Below are 25,280 nucleotides of genomic sequence, written 5' to 3'. Positions count from 1 at the left end.
AATTGTGTTCTCCCATGAAATTGCAGAAATAGAGAATTGTTTTGTTTTCAATTAAATTTTTATATGTGGTGGGCGAATGTCTCGACACAAAGGAACGAAGCTTAGTTTTGCAAGATACGGCATAGTTTTCTGGGGAACAAAAATTGTGTACCACTAGAGGTGGAAAACGCCGCTTTTGCCATTTCAAAAAGTTGCCAGTTTAGAAACTTGCTGCTTCCGCACTAAGACTGAATAATAGGCTTCATGTGTGAAATACGTATAACTTCAGTTCCACAGTAACGGCTGTCCGGAGGATGATAAACAGGGGAGATGCGATAGTTGACTGGGGAGGTTTGTCCAAGAACTGAGTATGGACCGATGAAACGGTGCTGAAACTTGTCACAAAGGCTAGGAGTGCATAATGGTGTCCAAAGTAGCACCTTATCGCCGGGACGAAACAAAACTTGGCGGTGAGTCGCATCGTAGCGACACTTGCGCTCTTCCTTGTTGGCTTCAGTTTTGAGGCGAGCAAGTCGGCGACATCTGGTCACTTGGGAAATTAACTGGTCAGGAAGAGATGATGAGGAGCTGGCAGATGTAGAAAGGAAAGAGGCATCAAGAAGGGTAGCGGGAGAATGGCCGTAAACGAGGAAAAATGAGTTGTAACCTGTGGTCCGCTGTACAGCCGTGTTGTAGGCTAATGTAACAAAAGGAAGAATTACGTCCCAATTTCAGGGGTGCTGGTCAACATACATAGACAGCATGTCAGAAAGTATGGTGGAACCGCTCAGTCAACCCATTGGTTTGCAGGTGATAGCTGGAGGTCATGTTGTGAAGTATTGTAGACGCCTCAAGAACTTCAGCTACAATCGCCGATAGAAACGTCCGACCGCGGTCACTGAGAAGCACTTGAGGGGCCCCATGGCGCAGTATGAGGGCTTGCAAAAAGAATGTCGTGACCTCAGACGCTGAGCCGTTAGACAGGGCAGCGGTCTTAGTGTAGCGTGTTAGATGGTTGACGGCGGTGACGATCCAGCGATAGCATCATGTGGACAATGGAAGCGGCCCGGCTGTAATAGGCCAGCGGGAGATGAAGTCGACCGCTTGCGGCGTTGGCATGGCAGACAAGAAGAGACGTATTTTGCCACGCTTGAGGAGAGGCCAGGGGCCGAATTACCAGACTTGCTCTAAAGATTTAGAACGTGACGTTAAAATGATGACACCCTGACGCCTTGGCGAGACATTAACGCATGACGAAACACAGAATTAACCAATGATCACCAAGGTGCCACACTGGGGCGCTTATTTTCACGGCAAGAGCTTTATTCGTATGTCAAGGAGCTGTTTGCTAACTTTTTTATAGATTTAGCGTGTGAATAAATTAAATAATGCTTTATTTTTCAAGAAGCCGCATTTGAAGTTCAACATAAAAGAAATCAAGAAGCAGCTACAGTTTTGCAATTGAATGGCCTTCAGGGTAACTTCTGTCACCATGAGGGTGTGCTGGCAGAGGTAAGCAAACCATACAAATGACACCCTTCAGTAAAACAGCTAAGGCTAGTTCCTGCTTTTTATGCATCGTCTGAAGTCAAGGCACTGTGTGGTGGTTCTAAAGGCGCTGAGAAATCTGATCAAAAGCAGTGTAATCGGGGCTCTGTTTAGTTTTCTTTAGGAAACGGAAACAAAAGAAAGATCAACCACGGAGCACGCTCCATTGGGCAAAATGAACTTTTATGGCTGCACGAAAATCACACACAAATGCTTCACACAGCGAGCACAGGAAAAAGTAACACGGTGGAGCGTACACTACGTACCTCGCTTGTTTTAATTAGTTTTGTACTGTATGTCGGCTTTGCTGTTGCATTTTGCTTTGGGTGCACTGTGAAGCGCACCCACCCTTCATTGCGCCAACTTTTGAGTTCAGCCATTAGACGCACACACTTGCTCCCGTCAGTTATGAGACGCCGATGATCGGCAAAGACTTAAAAAAAAATTTAAAAAAAAAAAACAAAGGAAAAGATTGGAGTGTGCATAACACTACTGCCGCACCGACAGAGCTTCGACCGCGAGCTTCATCACAATTCATTGGCGATTTCGTCACACGACCATTCCGCTTTCACATTTTCAAGTTGAAATAGACGTCGGAATAACTCGCCGGACAAGTAGAACGCATTCCCGCACACTGTCCTTCATCGCTGTTTGAGCCGGCGTTGCCGCTTCAAGCACCGCAGCCACCACTCCACCACAGATGCCGCCCCCATTTTTGCTCTCAAACCTTTTAGACCGCCTCATCGCACTCTACAAAAATAGTCTAAAACCATGGGCATAATAAGGTGCGTGTCGTCATCTGTTTTTTCACCTCCACGATGCAATCGCAGTATCCCGTGATGCAAGTTTTCAATATGGCGACGGCTACCAATAGGAGCGGCCATTTTAGAGTGCTCTCAATTATAGAGCGGTACGTAATTTGGCGCCAGGCCAGAAGAAATGGCTTTTCACGCGGTGGTAAGTTTCGTGAGAGCCTAAGGGACCGGCTCTAGCACCATTGTGGAGGGCCTCCAGAATATGGTAGCAAAGTGCTCTCAGGACCATGGGAACTCAACGAATGCCTTCAGAGCAATAAATGTAATGAGAGAGCACTCCGTTATCAAATCTGAACTGTTGAAGTTGCCTGCGCATCCTAGAGATAGGACGGTGAGAAACACCAGTAAGACGGTCGATTAGAGAATGGCGGTATGGATCTGCTTGCTGATGTGATACAATGACCTGGCGATCCGGAGCGGCTGCAAAAGGTGCACTGGTGATGTCTGGAGCCCTTGACGACATTGGGGTGTGGAGGATGCACGCCGGAAGGCGCGAAGAAGCACTACCCAGTAACTCTGGAAGCGGGCATTGGTAAAGAGCATCGGGATCTCGATGTTTACGACCCGATTTGTATGTGACATCGAAGATGTATTCCCTGCAGATGCAGAATCCAATGGCCCAGGCGTCCAGACAAATTTTTGAGGGTAGGTAACCAACACAGAGCGTGGTGATCAGTAACGACCGTGAAATAGCGGCCGTGGAAGTACAGGCTGAATTTCTGAACTGCCCAAACGACGGCAAGGCACTCCTGCTGAGTGATGGTGTAGCTGCGTTTCGCTGGTGTCAGAGTGCGACTGGCAAATGCACCCGACAAGCGGTATCACGCTGCAGAAGTATGGTGCCGATAAAGGCCGCTGGCATTAATGTGGAGAATGAAGGCAGCATTGTCATCGAAGTGAGCAAGGACAGGGTCTGAAGTGAGAGCATTCTTGGGGGTTTGAAAAGCTTCCTCTCATTCTTTGGACCAAATGAAAGCAATATGGTCGGTAAGAAGCTGGTGTAGTGGTGCAGCAATGGTAGCGAAATTGCGGATGAAACAGCGAAAGTATGAGGATAGGCCAAGAGAACTGCGCTGATCCTTATTCCGCTGAGGGCGTGCAAAGTTCAAAAGTGCGGCAAGCTTGTCAGGGTCGGGTTGAATCACATCACGGCTGACGAGGTGGCCTAGAATCTTGATTTCTTTCTTTGCAAAATTGCACTTCGTTGGAGACCAGTGGATGCCAGGCACGTTAATACCTAATCAAGGCGTCATAAATGATCAGAAAAAGTTGTAGAGAAGATAAATATGTCGTCCAGGTAGCGCAAGTATTTTTTCCACGTAAGTCCTTTAAGAACAGTGTCATTCATATGCTCAAATGTTAGCAGGGGCATTACAAAGTCCAAAAGACATAACATTAAATTCGTAAAGCCCATCGGGGAGTAGCGAATGTGGTTTTTTTCTTTGTCTGCTTCGTGCATCGGAATCTGCAGTAACCGGAATGCAGATCCAAGGTGGAGAAATATTCGGCGCCCTGAAGACAGTTCAGGGAGTTGTCAATCCGTGGCATGCGATAAACATCTTTGTGGGTGACTTTGTTAAGTGCATGGTAATCAACACAAAAACGCACTGACCCCTCCTCCTCCTTTTTTACAAAAACGACCGGAGATGGCTAGGGGCTGGCTGAGGGCCAAATAATGTCTCGGAGCATGTCATTCACTGCTGCGAAGGCTGGCACTTGGAGGATGTGGCTCAGATGCGGAGCAGCACGAATCACCTTTAGCTAGAAGCTCTTCGCAAATTAGTCTGCAGATAAGCACACAGAGGTTGGAGTCAGCAATGGAACCGAAGGAAGTCTGATCAGGCTGCAGGCGGATTGACTGAAGTTCATCCAGGCGTTGACAAGTGGAGATGATGGCGTCGATGGTGGTAGGGTTCTGCACAGCCAGGGCATTAAGGGCGAGTGATCCATTACCCTTAAGGACGTGCCGGACCCGCTCAGCCTCCGGCATGGTGCCATTTACGCGCCAACAAAGTGCGAGGATGTCTTTGATGTAAGTACAGGTCTCACTCGATCGCTGAACTTGGGCATCCAGCTTCTTAGTGGATTCCATTCGAATAGTAGGAGTGCAGAAAATCTGGCCTAACTTTTGTTTGAAGGTGGCCCAGTCTGGAATCGTCGATTCGTGGTTCAGGAACCAGTTTTTGGCCACATCCGTCATGTAAAAGGATACATTTATAAGTTTAAGGGAGTCGTCCCACCAGTTGAAAACACTGACCTGGTCGTAGCTGTCGAGCCAGTCATCAGCGTCGTCGCCGTGGAGGCTGGCGAACATCTGAGGGTCGCGCTGATGGCTGTTCACAGTCCAAGTGGCGAGGAGAGCTGGGGTGGAGTGGGAAGAACCTGAAACAGTGGTGTTCCCCTCTTTGGTCAGGACGATGGTGGTAGGGGTCAAACGGCGACCAGAACGGAGCTCCAGGTAGATGCAAATGATGAGGCAGTGGGAAAATCAAGACAAACCTCTACCACGTGTAAGGAAGGGCTTGGCAGACCAGGTTTATTGACCTGAAGCCCGGGTCACACACCGAAGCGAACCACACTCAGCGACGATGATGGGTATCTACAAGAGAGAAGGATGAAGATGAAGTAGCACGTGCAACCACGTGAAAGATGAAGTGCCATACAGCGCTCACGATATTACATACCTTTTTGAGATAAATGGCCTCTTCCATTATTTGATTTCAAAGAGAATGTTTTTATATTTATCCATATTAATCATCTGTTCCGAGGTGCAGTGGTGCTAGGAAAAGAAAGGAGGCAAAAGGAAATGCACCTTTTCTGTCCTAGAGCTGAAAAGATTAGTTATGTAGCTGTTTTCATTGTAGGTTTTGAGGCAGCAGAGGAAGCCAGAGTGAATGTACCAAATTTTAAGCACAAAATAGTGGACAATAATAATTGATGGCAGCAGCTGATGAGGGCAAACTGAGTGCCCTCAACAACCAAAAAGTTAGCAAACACTGGCAGCCCTGTAGAACCCTGTTAGCTGTGTATGCCTGTAGGTCTTGTTATAGACATCCTTGGGTTTATGCTAGCCAAAATACTATATAAAGAATGTAAAATCCCATTACAAGAGACATGGTTACAAGAGATACTCGATTATAAGAGACACTTGAAAATGGTTTGGTTGGTTTTCCTATGTTTTCAACGTTAACAATGTTGCATACAAGAAATGTGGTTGCAAAACCCACTCTGTTACTAAGGGCAACTTTTGCAGGTTTCTAGAGTAATTTCTTTATATTAGAAGAGACACAAATCAGATACACTCATGTAGTGCAGCTGACTCGTCTGAACTCCTAGGGTGCAGTGCTTTAGGTTCTCTTAGTTAAATTCTGTTTGGTATCAGTGTCCTTTTTAGTGGTAATATGTTAGGAACAGAAAAAGAGTGCCTCCTCTTGGCGGGGAAGTCAAAATGTGCTCGTTTCAGCCACTGGCATCGCATTCTTGTTGCTCTAAAAATTGGCGAAGTGATTCCTGCTTGCGAAAGCGTAAATTTTAATGACCTTGGAAATTTTCACACTAATAATTTGCATTCTTTATATTTTGTAGTGTTGAGCTGGAGCTCTTCTAAAAATTTCACTGGTTCAATTTATGCTCAGTGGTGCAACTACTGTACTCACTTTTTAAGTATTTGCTAAAAATTCCCAAGATGGCCACCCAATCAATGCTATGCTTCTTCTCGGAGCTTTCAAAAGAACCCTTTCTGTGTTACAAGAACATGTTCCGTACTTGTGGCTTATCATGCCACATTATTGCATTGCTGGGCAGTAGCTTCTGTTTTTTGTGTGACCAGTGAGTTAGTCAGAATATTCAACTGTCAAGTGACTTCCGCATTTCGTAATGGCAGTGGTAGTCGGTGGTAACTCAGTGGAAGACACATGGAAATCTTTGTTGGTACCATGCACGTGCGGTTGAGACACTGTTTACCAACTCAAGTGGGACGTTATACACCATTTTACAACCCTTGGAGAAACCGGTTTGACCAGGCTGTTAAGGGGAGAAGTCATCAACACTTCCCTGTGCTACGAGAGCAGCCCAGCTCCCCAATATGGCAGCACCCTCCACTCCTTTGTAAAATCGTGTATATCTGGGGCTCAAAAGAAGAGGTTTTTATTTCAAGATCTGCTTAATTAAAAAATGTGTCCTCTCCCAGGTGTTTAAATTTTGGAGGCTCTATAGACGGGCATAATTATCACAATTTTATGGCATGGAATACCCTAACCAAACCTGAGGTTTGGCTAGGTTGATTTAATTTGGTTGACCTAATATAACCTGACCTACCCTGTATAATGTGGCAAAGCCTGCCACCTGCCATTTGAGCTGGCACTGCATATAAGGAGTTGGCGAGGGGAGTGAGGTCAACTGCATTCTGTATATAAAGCAAATGTTAAATGTGCTTGCTAAAAATATTTAGATTGAGTTCAGTGTAGCCAGTACGACTTGTAATATTTGTATTCGCTGTGTTGAGGGTTCACTGTACCGTTTCCAATGCAAAGGGAGGTTACTAGGTTCTGCGATTTACTCGACAGTGGTGTGATGCTGCGGCTGCAAAATATGGAAAATGTATATGTGACTTTCTCAGTGCCAGTAAGTCTTATTGTGCAGTATTCTTTGAAAATGTTGTGGGTATGCAAAGAAGTGCGTGTGATTAATGAAATAAACTCTACTAAGAACTTGAACAATGGTGATTTTAATGAAGTGATGTGTGCGAAAAGTAAAATGCTGGCACTTACAAACATGCGCACTGCTACTTGCTTACGTGTAAACCACATCAGGCAAATTTCTTGCTTTTGGTCACGTGTCACAGTGAGTGTATGCAATAAGTCCTGCACTTAAACGGGCTGTAAGCAAAATATGAAGATAGTTTTCAAGCATGGAGTTAGCACCAAAAGTGGAGAGAAATGGTTGCTTAAGAGCGAAATGATGTTAACTGTAACTCTCAAACATGTGTATGTTAGCTCATCATAAATTGTTACGATCAACAAGTGATGACAATTTGTAAAAAAGAAAGGTGGTTTGATTGGGCGAATAATTTTTTTTGTATGGGATAACAGTACGAAAATAAGGATAAAGCAAGGTATTTGTGGCCTGGAGCAGCCCTTTTCTTTATAAGCTTTCTTTTACTAATAGAATGCAAAGCATCAGAACCTTGAGCATAAGGAAAAAAATCTCCCTGAGGTATTATCAGGGGTGGCCGGTCAAGTCACAAGCTGGATTTAGAAATCGCCATGCTTGGCATCATTGTTGTTGAAAACGAGTTGCACACACAAAAAAAACATGCATAGAAAAACGATCTCAAAAGAGTGCAACGCATTCCTAATAATAGCCATGCACCAAATTGCCCAGCAAGAAGTTCATCTAATTGAATTGACATCACTACTGAGGTAGCATGGTGTGAAATACAAATATGACAGTTAGTTTAATTGAAAGTTTCTGCTATTGAAAAACCAGATTTCAAGCACATGAGGGGATAGCTTTAAGAAGCCCAATAATTTAATTTCACCGGAAAAATAAAAGCCCTGTCGCGATGGTGCAGTGGTTAAGATGCCCAACTACTGTGCCGGAGTACCCGGGTTCGATCCTGACCGCCGCCAGCTGCGTTTCGATGTAGGCGAAACAAAGAGTCGTCCGTGTGCTGTGCGATGTCAGTGCACGTTAAAGATTCCCAGGTGGTCGAAATTACTCCGTAGCCCACGGCTCTTCTTTCTCTCTTTCCACTTTCACTCCTACCTTCCTCCCTTCCCGTAGGGTGCAGCTCAGATGTCCACAGAAACAAGTGTGACAGATCTGTGCCTTTCCTTTTGTGAACCAATTATTATTATTATTATTAAAAATAAAATGCTTCTCATTAAGTTTGTTAAGCTTTCTGAGAACTGAAGAAATTAAACTGGTTATGAAATAATCCCTATGTATTTCAGCAAGCTTGAGTGACGTGCATTGATGTGCAAGCTTGCATTGGCGTGCTTACATGCAAAGTTAGAAGTTACAAAAGGTGGTCTGGCATAATTATGCCATGAAAAGTTCTTTTGTATTCTCAAACCATCCTCAGAAGGACGTGTGTGCAATTCTTTGTAGTCATGTGTATATATTGTAGTGTGGTAATCTTCATCGATATAACCACTGACATGCGTCGCGTGCTGCCGCTCTCAAGGACGAAGAAGTAAGGCAGCGAACAACTTCTTCGTCCCTTCGTCCTTTCGCCCAGTTCCGTGCTCTCGCCCAGCCCAGTGCTTCCGACCAGCCCCGTGCCACCGCAAGTAACGGCACCACTAACGTACGCCCAAGTTGCGGCCAGGCCGCTAATGCCAACCGCACCTGTTTCCTACCAGGCCGCCCCTTCCAACCATCCTTCACCATCGCCTGGGTCGGCGTTCCATGTCCGTATTCCAAGGGTACGCCAACGCCCTACGAACCCTTGGCGCACCGCAGACAACCGGCCAATTTGCTACTCTTGTGGGCTGCCGGGCCATGTAGCCCGTCTTTGCCGCCAACGCCTTCCACCTTCTTGCCCTGACCCCTGGAACTACACGTACGACGCCGACCAGCCCTCGCCGAGAACTCAACCCGGTTCCGAGTTCGTTCCTCGGGACAATCAAACGTATACCTCTCGCCGATCATCTTCCCCTCGTCGCCGTTCACCATCACCGCTTCCCCGACGTTCTACCGGCGCTGTTGAGGGAAACTAACAGTCGCAGTTCCCGGGGCAAGAACTGCGCTTGGTTCGAACTCTTCAAGTCCTCCGTCTTCTCCCGCAAACGTAATACAAGTGTTCGTCGACGGTGTCGCAATACTCGCTCTTGTTGACACGGGCGCTGCCGTATCCGTCATCAGTGAATCTCTTTGCCGTCGTCTTCGCAAGGTGACCACCGCACTACCCGACTTTTCGCTTCGCACCGCTTCATCCCAGCGCATTCATCCCTCAGCAGCGTGCACGGCCCGTGTTCTCATCGAAGACGTCTTATACACCATCGAGTTTATTGTACTGGCTCACTGCTCACACGACATCATCCTGGGCTACGATTTCCTTTCCGCTCATCATGCCGTTATTGACTGCGCCCGCGCGGAAGTTTCCTTTTTACCTCTTTGTGATACCGTCTTGTGTGACGTCCCTACCCGGCCTGCAAAACTCCTCGTCGCCAGTGACACAGACATTCCTCCATTTTCTGCTGCCCTCGTTCCACTCTCCTGTGAAAGCGTTATTAGTTCGACTGTCTTCTTCACACCTTCCGACGCCGCTTCACGCCATCCCTGCCTCCTGCTTCCATTTGCTGTCCTCAAGTTCGAAGATGGCCTTAGTGCAATGTACGTCTCAAATCCATTTTCGTGCCCGTCCGTCCTGCTACGCGGCGAGTGTCTCGGTCGTATTGAAGAACTTGATCCCGAGCTTGTAAATACTCTTCCTGCAACGCCTACTTCATTAGACGTTAATGTGCTCAGCTCTTGCGATACAGTGACCGCTTCGACACCACCCGATGTTCTTCAACAAGCTATTGACGCAGATCTCCCACCCGCACAACGCGATCAACTCGCTGCTCTTCTACAGAACTTCACTTCTGCCTTCGACCTTCCTCACACTGCTCTGGGTCGCACGTCTGTCGTTACGCACGCAATCGACACTGGTACAAACGCACCTTTACGACAGCGTCCTTATCGCGTGTCGGCCTCTGAGCGCCAAGTCATTGCTGACAACGTGGACGACATGCTTCGCCGGGGCGTCATACAGCCATCTAACAGTCCATGGGCTTCTCCGGTTGTTTTGGTCACCAAGAAAGATGGTTCCATCCGGTTTTGCGTCGATTACCGTAGGCTTAACAAAATCACGCGCAAAGATGTCTATCCTTTGCCGCGAATCGACGACGCCTTGGACTGTTTACAGGGAGCCGAGTATTTCTCCTCTTTGGATTTGCGCTCCGGCTACTGGCAAGTACCGATGGCTGATAATGACCGCTCGAAAACTGCCTTTATAACACCGGATGGATTATACGAGTTCAACGTTATGCCCTTTGGCCTCTGCAATGCCCCGGCTACTTTCGAGCGCCTGATGGACACTGTTCTTCGTGGACTCAAGTGGCAGACCTGTCTTTGTTATCTGGACGACATCGTAGTTTTTTCTGCCGACTTTTCTTCTCACCTTCTCCGCCTAAAGGATGTCCTCACGTGTCTCGCCGGCGCTGGGCTTCAGTTGAATTTGAAGAAGTGCCACTTTGCCGCCCGAAAACTCACAATTTTAGGCCACGTAGTTTCTAAGGACGGCATTCTTCCCGACCCCACCAAACTTCGCGCAGTTGCAGAGTTCCCGAAGCCAACCTCCCTGAAGCAGCTTCGGAGCTTTATCGGCCTCTGCTCCTACTTTCGACGTTTCATCTTGAACTTCGCCTCTATCATCGCTCCTCTGACCCAGCTCCTTGCCGGCAGCTCCGACCTTTCCGCCTGGACTCCAGCCTGCGATAAAGCCTTCGACACTTTACGCCGCCTTTTGGTTTCGCCGCCCATTCTACGCCACTTTGATCCGGCTGCGCCTACGGAGATCCACACTGATGCCAGCGGTATTGGGCTTGGTGCCGTCCTTACCCAACGTAAGCCTGGTTACAGCGAGTATGTTGTGGCATACGCCAGCCGAACATTGACAAAGGCAGAGTCTAATTATTCAGTCACAGAAAGGGAATGTTTGGCCATTATTTGGGCTATCGGAAAATTTCGTCCTTATGTGTATGGTCGACCGCTTTACGTTGTGACCGATCACCACGCTTTGTGCTGGCTTGCCTCTCTGAAAGACCCATCCGGTCGCCTTGCTCGCTGGGCTCTTCGTCTCCAGGAGTTTGACATTCATGTCATTTATCGATCAGGCCTGAAGCATACGGACGCGGATGCTCTTTCCCGCTCGCCATTGCCTAGAGATAATTCGTCTGACCACGTCTGTGCCTACGATTTGTCGACTCTTACAACTATCGACATGGCTACCGAGCAGCGGAATGACCCCTGGATCAATGCACTTTTGGATTTTCTCTCAAGTCCTACTCCCGGTCATTCATCCAAAGCGCTCGTCCGCCAAGCCCACCACTTCTCCATTCGTGACGGTCTTCTCTATCGCCGCAATTATTTACTTGATGGACGGAAGTGGCTTCTAGTCATCCCGCGTCATCTCCGTGCCGACATTTGTGCTGCGTACCATGGTGACCCACAATGTGCTCACGGTGGCGTATTGAAAACCTACACGCGCCTACGTCTGCGATTTTACTGGCGTGGAATGTACCGCTTCGTAAGACATTTCGTGCGCGCTTGCGAATCTTGTCAACGCCGAAAAACTCCTCAGAAGTCCTCTGTTTCGTTGCAGCCGTTACCCTGCCCTGCTCGTCCGTTTGACCGCGTTGGCATAGATCTCTATGGCCCTCTTCCGACTACTCCTGCTGGAAACCGGTGGATTATTGTGGCAGTAGACCATCTGACTCGCTACACTGAAACATCACCGTTACCCTCTGCCTCTGCAAGAGACGTTGCTTTGTTCATTCTCAACAACTTGATTCTTCGCCACGGGACTCCGAAGGAACTGCTCAGTGACCGCGGACGCGTTTTCTTGTGCGACGCTCTCGAGGCCCTACTGAAAGAATGTCGCATCATTCATCGCACCGCTACTTCTTACCACCCTCAGACGAATGGCCTGACAGAACGCTTCAACCGTACTCTGAGTGACATGCTGGCCATGTACGTCAACGACGCTCATTCCAACTGGGACCACGTTCTTCCCTTCGTAACCTACGCGTACAACACTGCGATACAGACCACCACCGGATTTTCTCCCTTTTTTCTTCTTTACGGGCGCGAGCCAACCTGCACAATGGACGCGCTTTTTCCCTACCGCCCTGATGTTTCTGAATCGACGCTACTCTCGGACGCCGCCCAGTACGCAGAAGAATGCCGTCAGCTCGCTCGTTCGCTTACAAAGGAAAATCAGTGGCAACAAAAACACCATCGTGACACTGGTGAGGCGCCTTCATATGCGCCCAACTCCCTGGTGTGGCTCTGGGTTCCTGCCACAACCGCCGGCCTGTCAAAGAAGCTTCTTGCCCGGTATCACGGTCCATACCGAGTCCTTCAAAAAACATCTCCTGTGAACTACGTAGTTGAGCCGGTTACGCCATCTGCGGACTTGCGTCGCCGTGGACGCGAAATAGTTCATGTGGACCGAATCAAGCCCTACTACGATCCGTCTGTCCTTTCGGCACCATGAGTCGCCAGGATGGCTCCTTCTCTGCCCGGGGGGAAACTGTAGTGTGGTAATCTTCATCGATATAACCACTGACATGCGTCGCGTGCTGCCGCTCTCAAGGACGAAGAAGTTGTTCGCTGCCTTGCTTTTTCGCCACGCCTGACGCTTCGCTGCGAGTCTCCCCTGAGCAGCTGGAATCACCTGGGTTCACCGAATAAACACACCCCTACAATATATATATATATTTCTTTTTTTTTTTTTGCGAAAGCGCATAGCCTGCAGCATCAGAATTTTACTATACAATTTTAAATAAGCCACTACACTGTGTTACATTCAGCACTGTTTGCCTTCCCTGCACCTGTAATAGTGGCTCAGTGTCCATTGTGTCGGGCCACTGATAATGATTTTCCGGAATTGGATTCCAGCCATGGCAGGCTGCATTTGATGGAAGCAACGCACTTGGTGCATTGCGACGTCAGCACACATTAAACCCAGCGTGGTCATAATCCGGAGCCCTCTGCTGTAAGCATGCTGTGTAGTCTAAGGTTCAGCTTCGGCGCATTAAATTGTTTTTTTTTTTTTTGCCTCTTTTGTTGGCAGATGTCTTCGTGGCAGCGCTACTGGATTGAGCTGCGAGGAAATTCCTTGGTCTTCTACTCCCCCAAGTCCTTACTGGCCAAAGAGCGTTCTGATGTGAGTGTTACCAATATGTCACATACTTGACTTCTACATAACACTCCCAACTTGTTAAAACGTGAAAGTATTTAAATGAAACTTGTAATGTTTTTTTTCTTATACGTTAAGGCATGGAATCGACTGGGATATTTGAAAGCCATGGCGGCGTTTCAATATTACGATGGTTTACCTGAAATGCGTCCATTTAAAATGACAAAGTTTTTGGTTTCTTCGCCATGACTCGCTCCAAAATCAGAGCAGTGCGAAGACCCTAGTTCATTGCGCAGGCTGCTCATGCACCTACATTACTACCAGGTCATTTCCAATTCACTTTCTACTGACGAAAGCTACGATTGTTGACCTTACAGACATAGTATTTGGGGTCATTTCATTGCTTAGCAGGGTTTTTAAAATATATTTTGATTGGTTAATATAGCTGAGTTACTTTTGAAATTGCCCTTCACAAGGCTGATATGAAAAAAAATATTTAAGGTGAAAATTTAAAAAGTTCCCAAAGGTTGGCTGCACACCTTAAAGGGCAACTCCGGAGGTTTTTCGACATTTGAATATTTTGGTAAAAATTTTTACTGTAGGTTGGCCTCTAAGCCCAGACGCATCCTACCAAATTTGGGCGCCATGCGATAATTCATTCACACACAACACTATTTTAAAATGTGCAGTTTTCGTGGCTTCAGTTGAGACGATTTCTGCGGGCAACACTGTGTTTCTAACGTCACAAACAGTACACCCACGTTTCTGGCCACTCCCCACGCGATCATGAAATTTTGAAGCTTGTATTTGGTTATCTCAAACATTTTATGCGCTCTGTCATAATTTCCATACTTTATTTCCACAATCCAACGCACGTAAGAGTGTTTTTCTAATACTGAGTGTGACGTCACCATTTCATCAACTGGGACATTGTTTCTGGCCGTGAAAGCAGTTTTGGTTTCGATTTCTGTTTTTTCTTTTTAAAAATACTTCTAACTGGAATTTCGAAAACGATTTTTTGTGTTGGAGTCGGGACATACCGAGGAATGTAATTCACTTAAAAACACAAAATGAGAAAACCACCGGAGTTGCCCTTTAAACCGAAAAGTCCAGCCCATAATTATAATGTGATGTGTTCTTGTGTTTAGCATTTTTGCTATTTCGAAATAATATACTGCACTTCAGTGAGTTTCTCCACAAGAGCTACTCTTGTAAGTAAATATTTTGTAGTTAACTGTGTACTCTGTGTTTCCAACAATAGCATCATTGTGATGCTGTAATATTCACGGTGCAATCTGAATACTTTGGTTTCAGCCCTTGGTTTCAGTGCATTACAGCCAATCATTAATAGGCTTGTGCCCTTTTTCATGCAGTGAGCAACTAAATATTAAAAGGCTAAAAAACAATGTCACTGCAGTCTGCACAGTCTGTGTGAGTCACTGAAGTTTGTGCACTTCTTAGATGTCGTTTTTTAAAAATTATATGGGCCACTATTTTGCATCGTTAGAGATACTCAAGCTATACTGAAGCAATGCAATAGTTGTGTGAGGTAAATGCATAAACCATGCTGTGGTCTTTAGGTGAAGTCTTTAGCAGTGCTAACAACAGGCTGCAGCCAGTTGAAGATGCTGATAGATTGAGTTGGCCACTGTTGAGAGCAGCGGTGAAGGCCATGTTATATTTGGAAAACAGGTTAATGTAAACATGCAGTACAAAGGGAGAGAAACTCTCATCATGTACACTTTCAACTGAACATTTGGTTTGCTTGGTTTGTTGCATTTCATGTCTCAAAGCAATTCAGCCTGTGAGGGAAACTGTAGTGGAGGGCTCTGGAAATTTCAACCACCTGGAATTTTCTAATGTGCTCCGATATCGCACAATGTACGGGCACTTTGCGTTTTGCCTCCATCAAAACGTGGCCATGGCATCTGGGATTGAACCCGTGTCCTCAGGGGCAGCAGTCAAGTGCCCTAACCAACGAGCCATAACCACAAGGCCAACCAGTTGAAAATTTATTTTTGTCTACATTTTCAGCTATTTTCTAATACGTTGCCAACCAGCCCCACATTTTACGCTTGTGCAATGCATTTTATGGAGAGTCGTATTTCTCTGAATGTTTGATGCGACGATGTTCTTGCTGCCTCCTTTCCATTCATTACTGTACATCTACCTACTTGCACCTAATGGGACACTGCCACCATACCACTTCTCTCCCTCCCTCTCTTCCCTTTCTTGTGCAAGGAGTCATTGTCCTGTCAGAATGCCAAAGACTGAGTGCCAAGTGTTTCTCAGCATTGGCTAATCAGAGGGATCCCTCGCTTCTATTCAGTTCAAACGCCAACCCTGCAAGCAGAGCTGCATAGCGGGCTGGCTGGTGCTAGCCTGCCCGGACTCGGACTCCTTCCAGCTGGTGGATCCCAGTCGAGGCAGTCGTTACAAGTTTCGGCCAGCTGTGGGTAGCTCAGCCCACGACTGGTGTGCCTGCCTGCGTGCCTCGGCCGGCACAACGCTTTAGGCTGCCTCGTGCTTCAGTCTAGCACTGCAAGAAGAAGCCATTGTATGATAATTAAAGTGTCGCATATTATTTTGACCCTACTTTGCTGGCTAGATTTTATTGGAGTGGTAAACAATTTCGGGACCCCCCTATGCACCTTCACCATTTTTGCACTGCCCACAAATTCAAAAGAAACTTGGCCAACTGTATTTATTCAACATGACATTTGAAAAACAAAGTAGTACAAATGGCATACCCATGCGTGCATGAGCTAACTAACCTCCAAAATGACACAAGAAATTAAATCTAATTGAACTAAACTTGCTTGTCTAAAGTCCTGTAAGTCCTGTTGAAGTCCCTACTTCCCACATTCTAACCTAGTAATCTGGGATGTCCCTGCGAGCTCCCTTCTGGGATCCACTTTGTAGATCTTAGTGCGGACAGCATCTAGCTGGAAAGGAACAGCTGCTCTCTCTATTGATTTCCTGTTTAGCACCTGGGCAGCTTACCGAGTATCGTGCTACGTAGTCGTGAAGAATAGCTTTTGGCCAGGTCTCCACTGCAAGTGTACTATGCTTGTTCTTCCCTGATGGAGTTCCATTGTTTCCTACAGCAGCACTTTGAAGACAGCTGGAGTTGCCATTATGCATTTTGAGTTGGGCCTTGGGTGTGATTCAATGGATTCATAGCAAATTTACATTGGCTGAAGTAGCTGGGCAGTACAATATCTAATGTGGATATGCACACACTACAGAAATACCCACACACCAACTTCCAGCGATGTCCCGTTAAGTCCCTACCTTCCACATCCTAGCCGAGTAGTTTGCGGGATTTCCCTGCAAGCTCCCTTCTGGGATATGCTGTAACCTCCAAAAGCGGATCTCCGCTGGATGTCCCCTTTACTTCCCTTTAGGGATCTTAAATACATTTCAGAGCCCGTATTCCGAGTTTGTGTCGTTATTGAAAGTGTTGCTATCTTCCTGACCGCGAGTCATCTGATTGGTGGAAACACTGGAACATGATGTTGCCACCTTTTCCACTTCCGTAGTGGTACCAGCTTTTCGACCAATCAGATGACTCGAGGTCACGTGAGATAGCGACATTTCGATAATGACGCAAACTCGGAATACGGGCCCAGGACAGTTGTCTAGCATCATGCACTATATCGCATGGAGCAAGCGCACGAGTCATACAACTTCGCTGTTAATGCCAAAAACAAGAGGCACTGTTCATTTGAGCTCGAAATAAGCTGTCCCTGCTATGATACTCGATTGCTAAAAAAATTTCGATTGCACTTGCCCAACATGGTTTGAGGGATTGCAACTGATTTTCAGATATTAGCAGCAGATGTAAGCTTAGCAAAAATGTGGAAATAGGCTACACTAGAAGATATATACCTAAAGGGTCACACAATATTCTACATTACATGCAGCCTGCCATGATATGAGGGTTAAGATCCAATATGAATCAAGTTCACAAAAAAAGGCATATGTTGCAAAAGTTAAAAGTGTGACACCCAACTTCTCTGCAGAACACAGCACAGTTCTATAGCTTTTCTTTTTTATTGTTGACGAAGAAATGAGGCTCACTTAACAGGCATGTGACCCTGATCAATTGTGCTATAAAAAAACTCACACGAGAACATTTTTATACCTCTGATTTGCAGTCCAGTATGTGCTCACCCCAGGAGGCCCTTATGGAGTGTACATAGAAGTACTTGAGATATGCATGTGTGCTTATATTAAGATGGTGACTGCTATATGCTTTGCACCTGTGAATGTTCATGTATTTGGAGTGTGTGTGAGTTCCTAATGCATATATTATACATAGTTTGTAATATTACTTTTTTACCTAAAACAAATGAGTCGGGACTGGGCATGTGGATAATGCCGAATTGCAGGTTGCAGCAATGTTGAACGCCTCAAAAATTGCTTCGGCGCAGGGGCGCTCTTTTTATTTGAATCAGCCCATAATTTCAACATGAGTTCAACACAAAAAATAAAGTAATTTTAAGAATGGTGAACTTCAGCACAATGACCGCTTCTGCCCACACCAGTCCTGCTTGGCCCCAACACAAAGATGGCATGTATGCTCAGAATTATTTTTAAGGGAGAACTGGAAACAGCATTTTTGGAGGACATCATAATTGCATGCTTCTCGCAAGGCCCCTGCAAAATGTAGGGCCTAGAATAACAATATGCAAAGGAAACAAACAATGTCCTAATAAGCTCTCAAAACACCCCAAACATGTCCCACAGCACTATTTGGGACGTCCTGGAGAAGTCCCTTGTTTCATTTGGTATGTTTGAGGGATTTCTTTGGGGCTTCTCCGGACTTCTCTAAGACATCCCAATATCTCGTAATCAAAATCCCTGTGATGACACTGGGATGCCTATGTGTTGTCTGTTGAACAACACCAACATGAGTTAGGAATTATTTTTAAGGGAGAACTAGAAACAGCATTTTTGGAGGATATAATTGCATGCTTTTTACAAGGCCCCTGCAAAAGGCAGGGATTAAAATAAAAATATGCCAAAGAAACCTTCCAGACAATGTACCAATAAGGTCCAAAAACACCCCAAACATGTCTCACAGCAGTATTGTTTGGGATGCCCTATAGAAATCTCGTTTCATTTGGTATGTTTTTGGATTTCTTTGGGACTTATCTGGACTACCCTAGGACATAATTAGAATCCCTGGAATGTCCCTGGGACACCAGTGTGTTGTTTTGGTAATCACGAGGAGTTCACTGTTCTGAGCAGGCGGTGTTAACCTTGCAGAGCACATGACAGTTGCTTAAGTCGAGCACTACCTGTAAAAGGAGTGGAAAAGACAGCCTAGAAAGCTTGCATAGACAACAGCCTGTGTCAAAAATACACATCAGACCACCAGCTTTGCCCCTAGCTTATTGCATGTTGGTCACTGCATTGCCAGTGCTCGAAAGTTCTCCAATCCGCATCCTCACCTTCCTAAAATTGAGGAGTTGCCTCAGCGTACAAGAGCCCCACGGCATAGCATGAATAAAAACTGGAAACCAGTATATTTCTGACAAAAGCTGTACCACCTGCTGCAGGCCAAAACATGCTTGTGGCTTGAGTGTGATCGCGTGTGCATGTTGGTAAAGTGAGCTAGAATTGGGTAGTGGGCTCACTCAGCCGGCGCCATACATTGCGATGACGCCGCCCATGTCAGCACAGATTCTAGTTCTGCGCGCCTCCGCAGGGGGCCGCCACCGCCGCCTTCAATGTACTTCAATGTAGCAGCGCGCCGTTTGCCTTTGCCTGCCTTCCCCTTCACTGCTGTATTCTCGCCATTGCGGAGGTTTTGTTTTGCGGTGGACGATGTGACCCAGCGAATTGTGACTTCTGATACGAAGATGCCACCCCGATGACAAAACCATTGTGCTAGGCTGCCGGACACGCTTACGGGAAAGGCGTCACGCGCGAATCGAAAGATATGTGGCTCTTGGAAAATAATGGGAGCAAATATAAATCCTCCCTAATGGATATAAATACACGATGACCTGATCACATAAATTACACGTATACTAGCCTAGTTTTTCAGTTGTATTTTATTCTATGGCCTTGTGGAAACAATAAGCCAGGGGAATTCGTGCAAGCAGGCCGGCCACTAGCCGGATTGTCGACATGCTGCATCAAGGAAGCACAAAGCCAAATACGAATGTGAAAAAAAGGAGGACTAGTAGTTAGGAAATAACTTTATTCAACGCATTACTAAACGTCAAGAATGCACTGGTATGACCACAGCCAGCATATAGCTGAAGTGATCATTAGAGGGTAATATTTCACAGTAGTGGGTATGTTGCTAAATAGAGCTGGTCTAATGAAATTGAATTGCGAATCTTGTAAAGCCTGCTTCCCGCGGCGTCGCCGCAAGCAAACAGCTTACTCGGCACAAAGTTCCGCGACAATGGGGACTCGATATTGTCAGTTCAGCTTTACGTCTTCTTGAGCAAGCTCGAAAATATGATGGCCTGTGGGGCGATCATTCATGACTTGAAAACCACTGTACACGGCGCAAAGACGACAACACAAGAAAGAAAAAAAGGGGGACATGATACATGTTGCGTCCTTTTTTGTGTTAGTAATGCAGTTCCCATCACATGAAAGAAAAACTCCGTGAACACATTTTCGAGAAACACTGTATACGGCGCAAAGAAGACAACACAATTAGAAATAAAAAGACACCATATGTGAGCATGTGCTGTCCTTTTCTTTATTGTCGTCTTCTTAAATTTGCGCCGTATACAGTGGTTCTCGAAAATATATGTTCACGGAGTTTGCTTTTTCTTTTTTTTTTTTCGTGTCGTGAACTGCATTCGGGCAGCAAATTAATTGATGCACTCGGAGTAGTAAAAGACGCGCTCCAGCGAGAAATCGGATGCTTACAACATATCGCCTCTCTCAGTTAAAGGGGTCGTGAAACGAAAATGTAGCTGCCCAGTTACAATTTTCCTTGCTTCGGTAAACATTAGGCATGCCGATTCCAAAATATCTCGTCGAAATATTGCTCCTACATTTAATAATACCATTCTGAAATCGCAGCATTTTTGCGTTCCTGAAGCGACCATGCGACCCTGTAGGCCGGAATTAGAAGTACTCGCCTACGTCATGTTTAGCCGTTTGGAAACGCAGATATTAATCATTATTTCCTATAAGATAATAGGTTTCTGTTAAAGTTAGCAAATAAAAAAATAGTATATCAATTATTCGCTCACGCAAACGCATTTCTTCAACAATCTGTACCCGGGCAGTCTCTCGTTGCTGTCACGTGACTCGCGGTCGGCGGCGGCGGAGGAAGACGGGTGGTGTCTGCTTCTCGCTACGCGCTGGAACAGAGCGAGAGGTGACACTCGAGTTCATTTTCGATAACGACGACTAACCTCGCTCCGCCGGGTACTCCAAATGACCATGGTTCCAATCTTATTTGTTGTTGTTTTATTCTTCTTCTTTTTTTTTTCTTTTTTTTGTGACCATTCATGGATGGAGCACAATCTTGAGCAGTCTCATACAACCGGTACAACTTAGTTGTGCGGCCGCTGTAATTTTTTTCTTTATTCTTGGCGTTATTAAAGATACGATGTAAATACGGTTTAAGGTCGAAGAAATCGACAAGTGTGTTCAATCCGAGTGGTGGGTGGAGCGTTTCAGGAGCGGGCGCCGCGGCGCGTACTCCTCGCCTCCGCGCTGCATCTTTGAGAATAGCGTGTCGAGCTTCGCTTCCTTTATTTCGGCTCGATGACCTGAACTATGGCACTACACAGTAAGCGGGAAACAGGAAAAATGTTGGTACAATGTACTTGGGTGGCCCGTTCACCCAACGCGTTATCGCAGCTTTGCTCCCCCACCTTCCCGACGCCTCTTTCGTAACCTTTCTAAAAAAAAAAAAAAAATACTTTCTACAATTTCTACAGTGCTCAGACTTCGCCTCTTTTTCCTGACAACGTTAGGTTCTGGGTTTAGGCGTGTTGTGCGGGTTTGAGTGCTCGCTATGCCAACCGTGTGCGTCGCGAGATTGCAGCACAACTGATCTGAGTGGAAGGAACGTACGCTTTCACAAGTTTTGGCACACCGATTGGGTTCATGTGTTCGTACTACTTTCTACCGGAATTGCGAAATGAACCTCGGCGTCATTCGAAGCCTGGCATGGAAACGAAGAAAGCTCACCTCAAACGATGCGTCGTACCGACGCAAAACCGCTGGCCCAGTGCATTGGCAAAAAAAAAAAAAAAAAAAAAAGTGTAGGCGGTCTGAGGTAAGTTCGCGTGATAATAGTAAAAGTAGTTGCGATTTGTAGCCTTACAGATATGCCTGTTTGAGAACTACTCGAATCGCAGAACCCGGCAGTTCTATTTGATTGTATCCCGCCAGACTGCCCTCATAGCAGTAATATATGCGCATTTTTTTTTTTTGAACGATACCGCGAGGCCAGCACAACAGGTGCCTCTACCAGCATACCATACCACCCAGAACAGGCCCCTTGGTTCCACTTTGATCACATTCTTTCCACAGCACTCATCTAGTCCCATGGAATCTGATGTCTTAGACTCCAAATTGGAGGATCTTGTTCAGCAGAGCTCAGAATCCTTCATTTAAAAAGACTTAAATTTTGTCAAGGAAGGAGTGGAGCCGCCGTTCATCAAGCCGAGATGCCTACTAAATGCTTATTTTCACACCCCTAGAGCTCCTGTCAGCCTTCCCTATATCGATCAGAACACTCTACACGAATACAGCTAATTCTCAATTGTGCAGTTATCTGAAAATTTTCAGATTCAACTGCTGATAAGGAACGGATGATGCGCAACTGCAGGCTTTTAAGATGTGTTCAGTAATGACTTGTGGCATTGTGGTAATTTTTATACGCCTTTCTTCCATAGCAATCGACAAGGCGCTACAAAAAGGTGCAGCTGCGGCCTATTAGGAATACGGATACAGCTTTGCACGTTAGCCCCATCGGGGTGGTACAGTGCTATAGTGGCCCGACCACTGTGCCGGAATTCCCGGGTTCGAACCCGACCTCGTCGGCTGCACTTCGATGGAGGCGAAACAAGGCGGCGTCCGTGTGCTGCGATGTCAGCGCACGTTAAAGATATCCCCAGGTGGTCGAAATTACTCCGTAGCCCCCCACTACGGCTCCTCTTTCTCTCTTTCCACTTTAACTCCCACCTTCCTCCCTTCCCTTACGGCGCGGTTCAGGTGTCCACAGACACTAGTGTGACAGCTATACTGCGCCTTTCCCTTCCTGTGAACCAATTTAATTTAATTTAAACACGTTACCCGCGCAAACCTACGTGTCTCTGTACTCTTTATCATCGCGGCCGTGAATTACAAACCTCAGAAAATGGGGCTATCGAACGCCGCAGTCATTTTCATACAAGCGCCTTATAATTCACTTTTCGCCAAGAACGCCGGAGAGAAATCGGACACGCCTTTGCAGTTAGAAACCTCTTAGTTCATCGTATAGCACCAATAGTAGCACAACTTGCTCATATATACAACCCCTGCATAGCTGTCACATGCAAATCTAAAAAGTGTGGATGACGACGGTGCATTTTTCTAAACCGAGAAGGCCGCGGTCGCACGAAAGCAAACCCTCAACCAGCAGAACGCTACATTGAAGTCTCCGGTGGCGCCACCTAGTGCACGTAACATACACTGCGTCAGGGAAGGAGCCCCCGTGAGCCCACTACCCCACTCTAGCTCCCTTTAATGTTGGTGAAACAGCTCCATGCGAGTTGGCTGAAGCTCACAAGTGAGCAAAATTTCTATACAGCTGTAACTAGCAAAATTAGAAAGTAGCACTGGTCATTACAGTGCCATACAACAAGTGTAAACTAGGAAAACAGGTTAGTGCAAATACACAGTAGAAATAAAAAGCACACCAGGTCTCAATTTAATCCTAATTGGAAAATATTTTTTGTAGATATTGTCCACATCTTGCGTTTAGTCCCTCTGAGAATGAAGCCAAGGGAGTCCGCAGCTGCCGTCTTTGGGACCAAGCGTAAAGTCCATGAACGTTCCAAGGGCATTGAAATATTATTGCCTTTTATTCCATTGTCTTTGACAAGTATAATCTGATTTTTTTCCAAATGCCATAAAAAAAACTGCACATTTACTCCTAAGGTAATGCAATTTTGAGCACAGTTCTCACTGCTTTCAGCAGCTGCATCTGCCCCACTCATTGTGGTAGAAGTGCTGGCTGCATTGTGCCGTGCTTTTGCATTGCATTTATATACCACCCTCTGGCCACAGGGCCACATCCCTTCGGGTGGCTCTCGTGGCAACCGCTTTCTGTTTACAAATCATTCCAATGTTATGAAGGCCTGTGAGCTGTGCTTCAAAATTACGTTCCAGACAGCACAGATATCCTAGGGATTCCGATTATAGGAGATTGGGATGTCCTACAGAAGACCGGAAAATTGCCATAAAAATCCCCCAAAACATCCCAAATGGAACAAGTGACTTCCTCAGGACGTCCCAAACAATACCGCCGTGGGACTAGTTTGGAGTATTTTGGGAGCTTATTGGGACATTGTTCAGGTTTCCTCAGCATGTGGTTATTCTAGGCCCTGTCTTGCAGAGGCCTGGTAAGAAGCATGCAATTATATGTTGTCTTCCAAAAATGCTTTGTTTCCAGTTCTCAAAATAATTCTGAGCTCATGTAAGTGTTATGAGCAGACTCAAGATGCCACATTTAATTTGTATTGGGACAATTAGGGCACAGCTGGTGTGGGAAGAATATAGAGGCAGAGTTGAATTTCAACAAAAAAAAAGTGGCCACTGTGTTGGAATTGACCATTCTCAACATTTCTAGTTATAATTATTTTGTGTTGAACTCACTGAGTTAAAATATGGGCTGATTCAACACATATAACATTTGGCTAAAGAAAGCAATATTCGAGGATGTTGAACACCGCATGCTGCAGCCTGCACTATATAATTCAGCGTTCATATGCCCACAGCAGAATTTTTTAATTTTTTTTGCGGGTGTTGACAAAAACGCTCCAAACTTACGCACATATTCATATTTTGCAAAGCATACAGGAGTCACCATCTTGACATTAGCACTTTTCTCAAGGGTGTCTTGGTATATACAGGCACCAGACTGCATATGAGCAAAGCTATATAAAATAATCTCTTGAATAGTTGTTTAGTTGTTTGCAGTAGTTAATCATGGTCACATGCAACATTCTGTTAATTGAGACTCTTCATTTCTTTGTCGACAATAAAAATAAAGTGATCAGTTAGAGCTGTTTTGTGTTCGAATAAGTTGGGCGCCACAAGTTGGACGCCGCGGTAGTTGGGTGCCACGTTTAATTGTTGCAATAATTGGTTCACAGGAAAGGAAAGGCGCAGTATCTGTCACACTTGTTCTGTGGACACCCGACTGCGCCGTAAGGGAGGAAGATGGGAGTGAAAGGGGAAAGAGAGAAAGGGGTACCGTAGTGGAGCTCCAGAGTAATTTCGACCACCTGGGGATTTTAATGTGCACTGACATCGCACAGCACACGGACGCCATTTCGTTTCGCCTCCATCGAAACGCAGCCGCCGGCGGTTCGAACTCGGTTACTCCGGCACAGTAGTCGGGCATCTTACCACTGCACCGCGGCGAGGGAGTTGCAATTGACATATGCCCTTTTTGTGTAGTGATTCATATTGAATCTTACCTCATATCATGGTAGGCTGCATGTAATGCAGCATATTTCGTGGCCACTTTTATATTTTTTTGTTATAATGACCGGTATGCCTTTTGTTTTTTACATTTCAAGCGAATTTGCGTGGTTCTCGTTCACTCGCTTTCGTGCGACAGGGTGCATGATCCTTTACAACTGTCCTGGAATGTATTTAGCATGGTCTTATAAAGGACAAGTAAATGGAACGTCCCACAGAGATCCTTCTTTAGAGGTTCGAACATAGCCCAGAAGGGAGCTCGCAGGGACGTCCTGTGGATTACCGTTAGGATGTGGGAGGTAGGCATTTAAACGGGACGTCCCTGGCAGTTGGCGTGTTGTCTG

The 25,280-nt window shown here is 46.0% G+C and overlaps 1 protein-coding gene across 2 annotated transcripts in view; it reads left to right on the top strand.

Annotated features, from left to right (window-relative positions):
- The window catches only part of LOC146202008 (ras-specific guanine nucleotide-releasing factor RalGPS1-like), a 58,122-nt gene extending 42,276 nt beyond the window's left edge, over window positions 1–15,846 (top strand). For both annotated transcript variants that reach the window (XM_084587905.1, XM_084587904.1), the window contains exons 12-13: window positions 13,186–13,278; window positions 15,581–15,846. In XM_084587905.1, the coding sequence (XP_084444031.1) occupies window positions 13,186–13,278; window positions 15,581–15,766 (279 nt within the window). In that variant the 3' untranslated portion in view covers window positions 15,767–15,846. The remainder of the gene's footprint in view (window positions 1–13,185; window positions 13,279–15,580) is intronic.
- The last annotated feature ends 9,434 nt before the right edge of the window (window positions 15,847–25,280 follow it).

This window comes from Amblyomma maculatum, chromosome 1 (genome assembly GCF_055883805.1).
Source record: "Amblyomma maculatum isolate TAMU_Amacu chromosome 1, ASM5588380v1, whole genome shotgun sequence".
NCBI classification, from domain to species: Eukaryota; Metazoa; Arthropoda; class Arachnida; order Ixodida; family Ixodidae; genus Amblyomma; species Amblyomma maculatum.
This window is presented reverse-complemented; position numbering and strand designations above follow the sequence as displayed.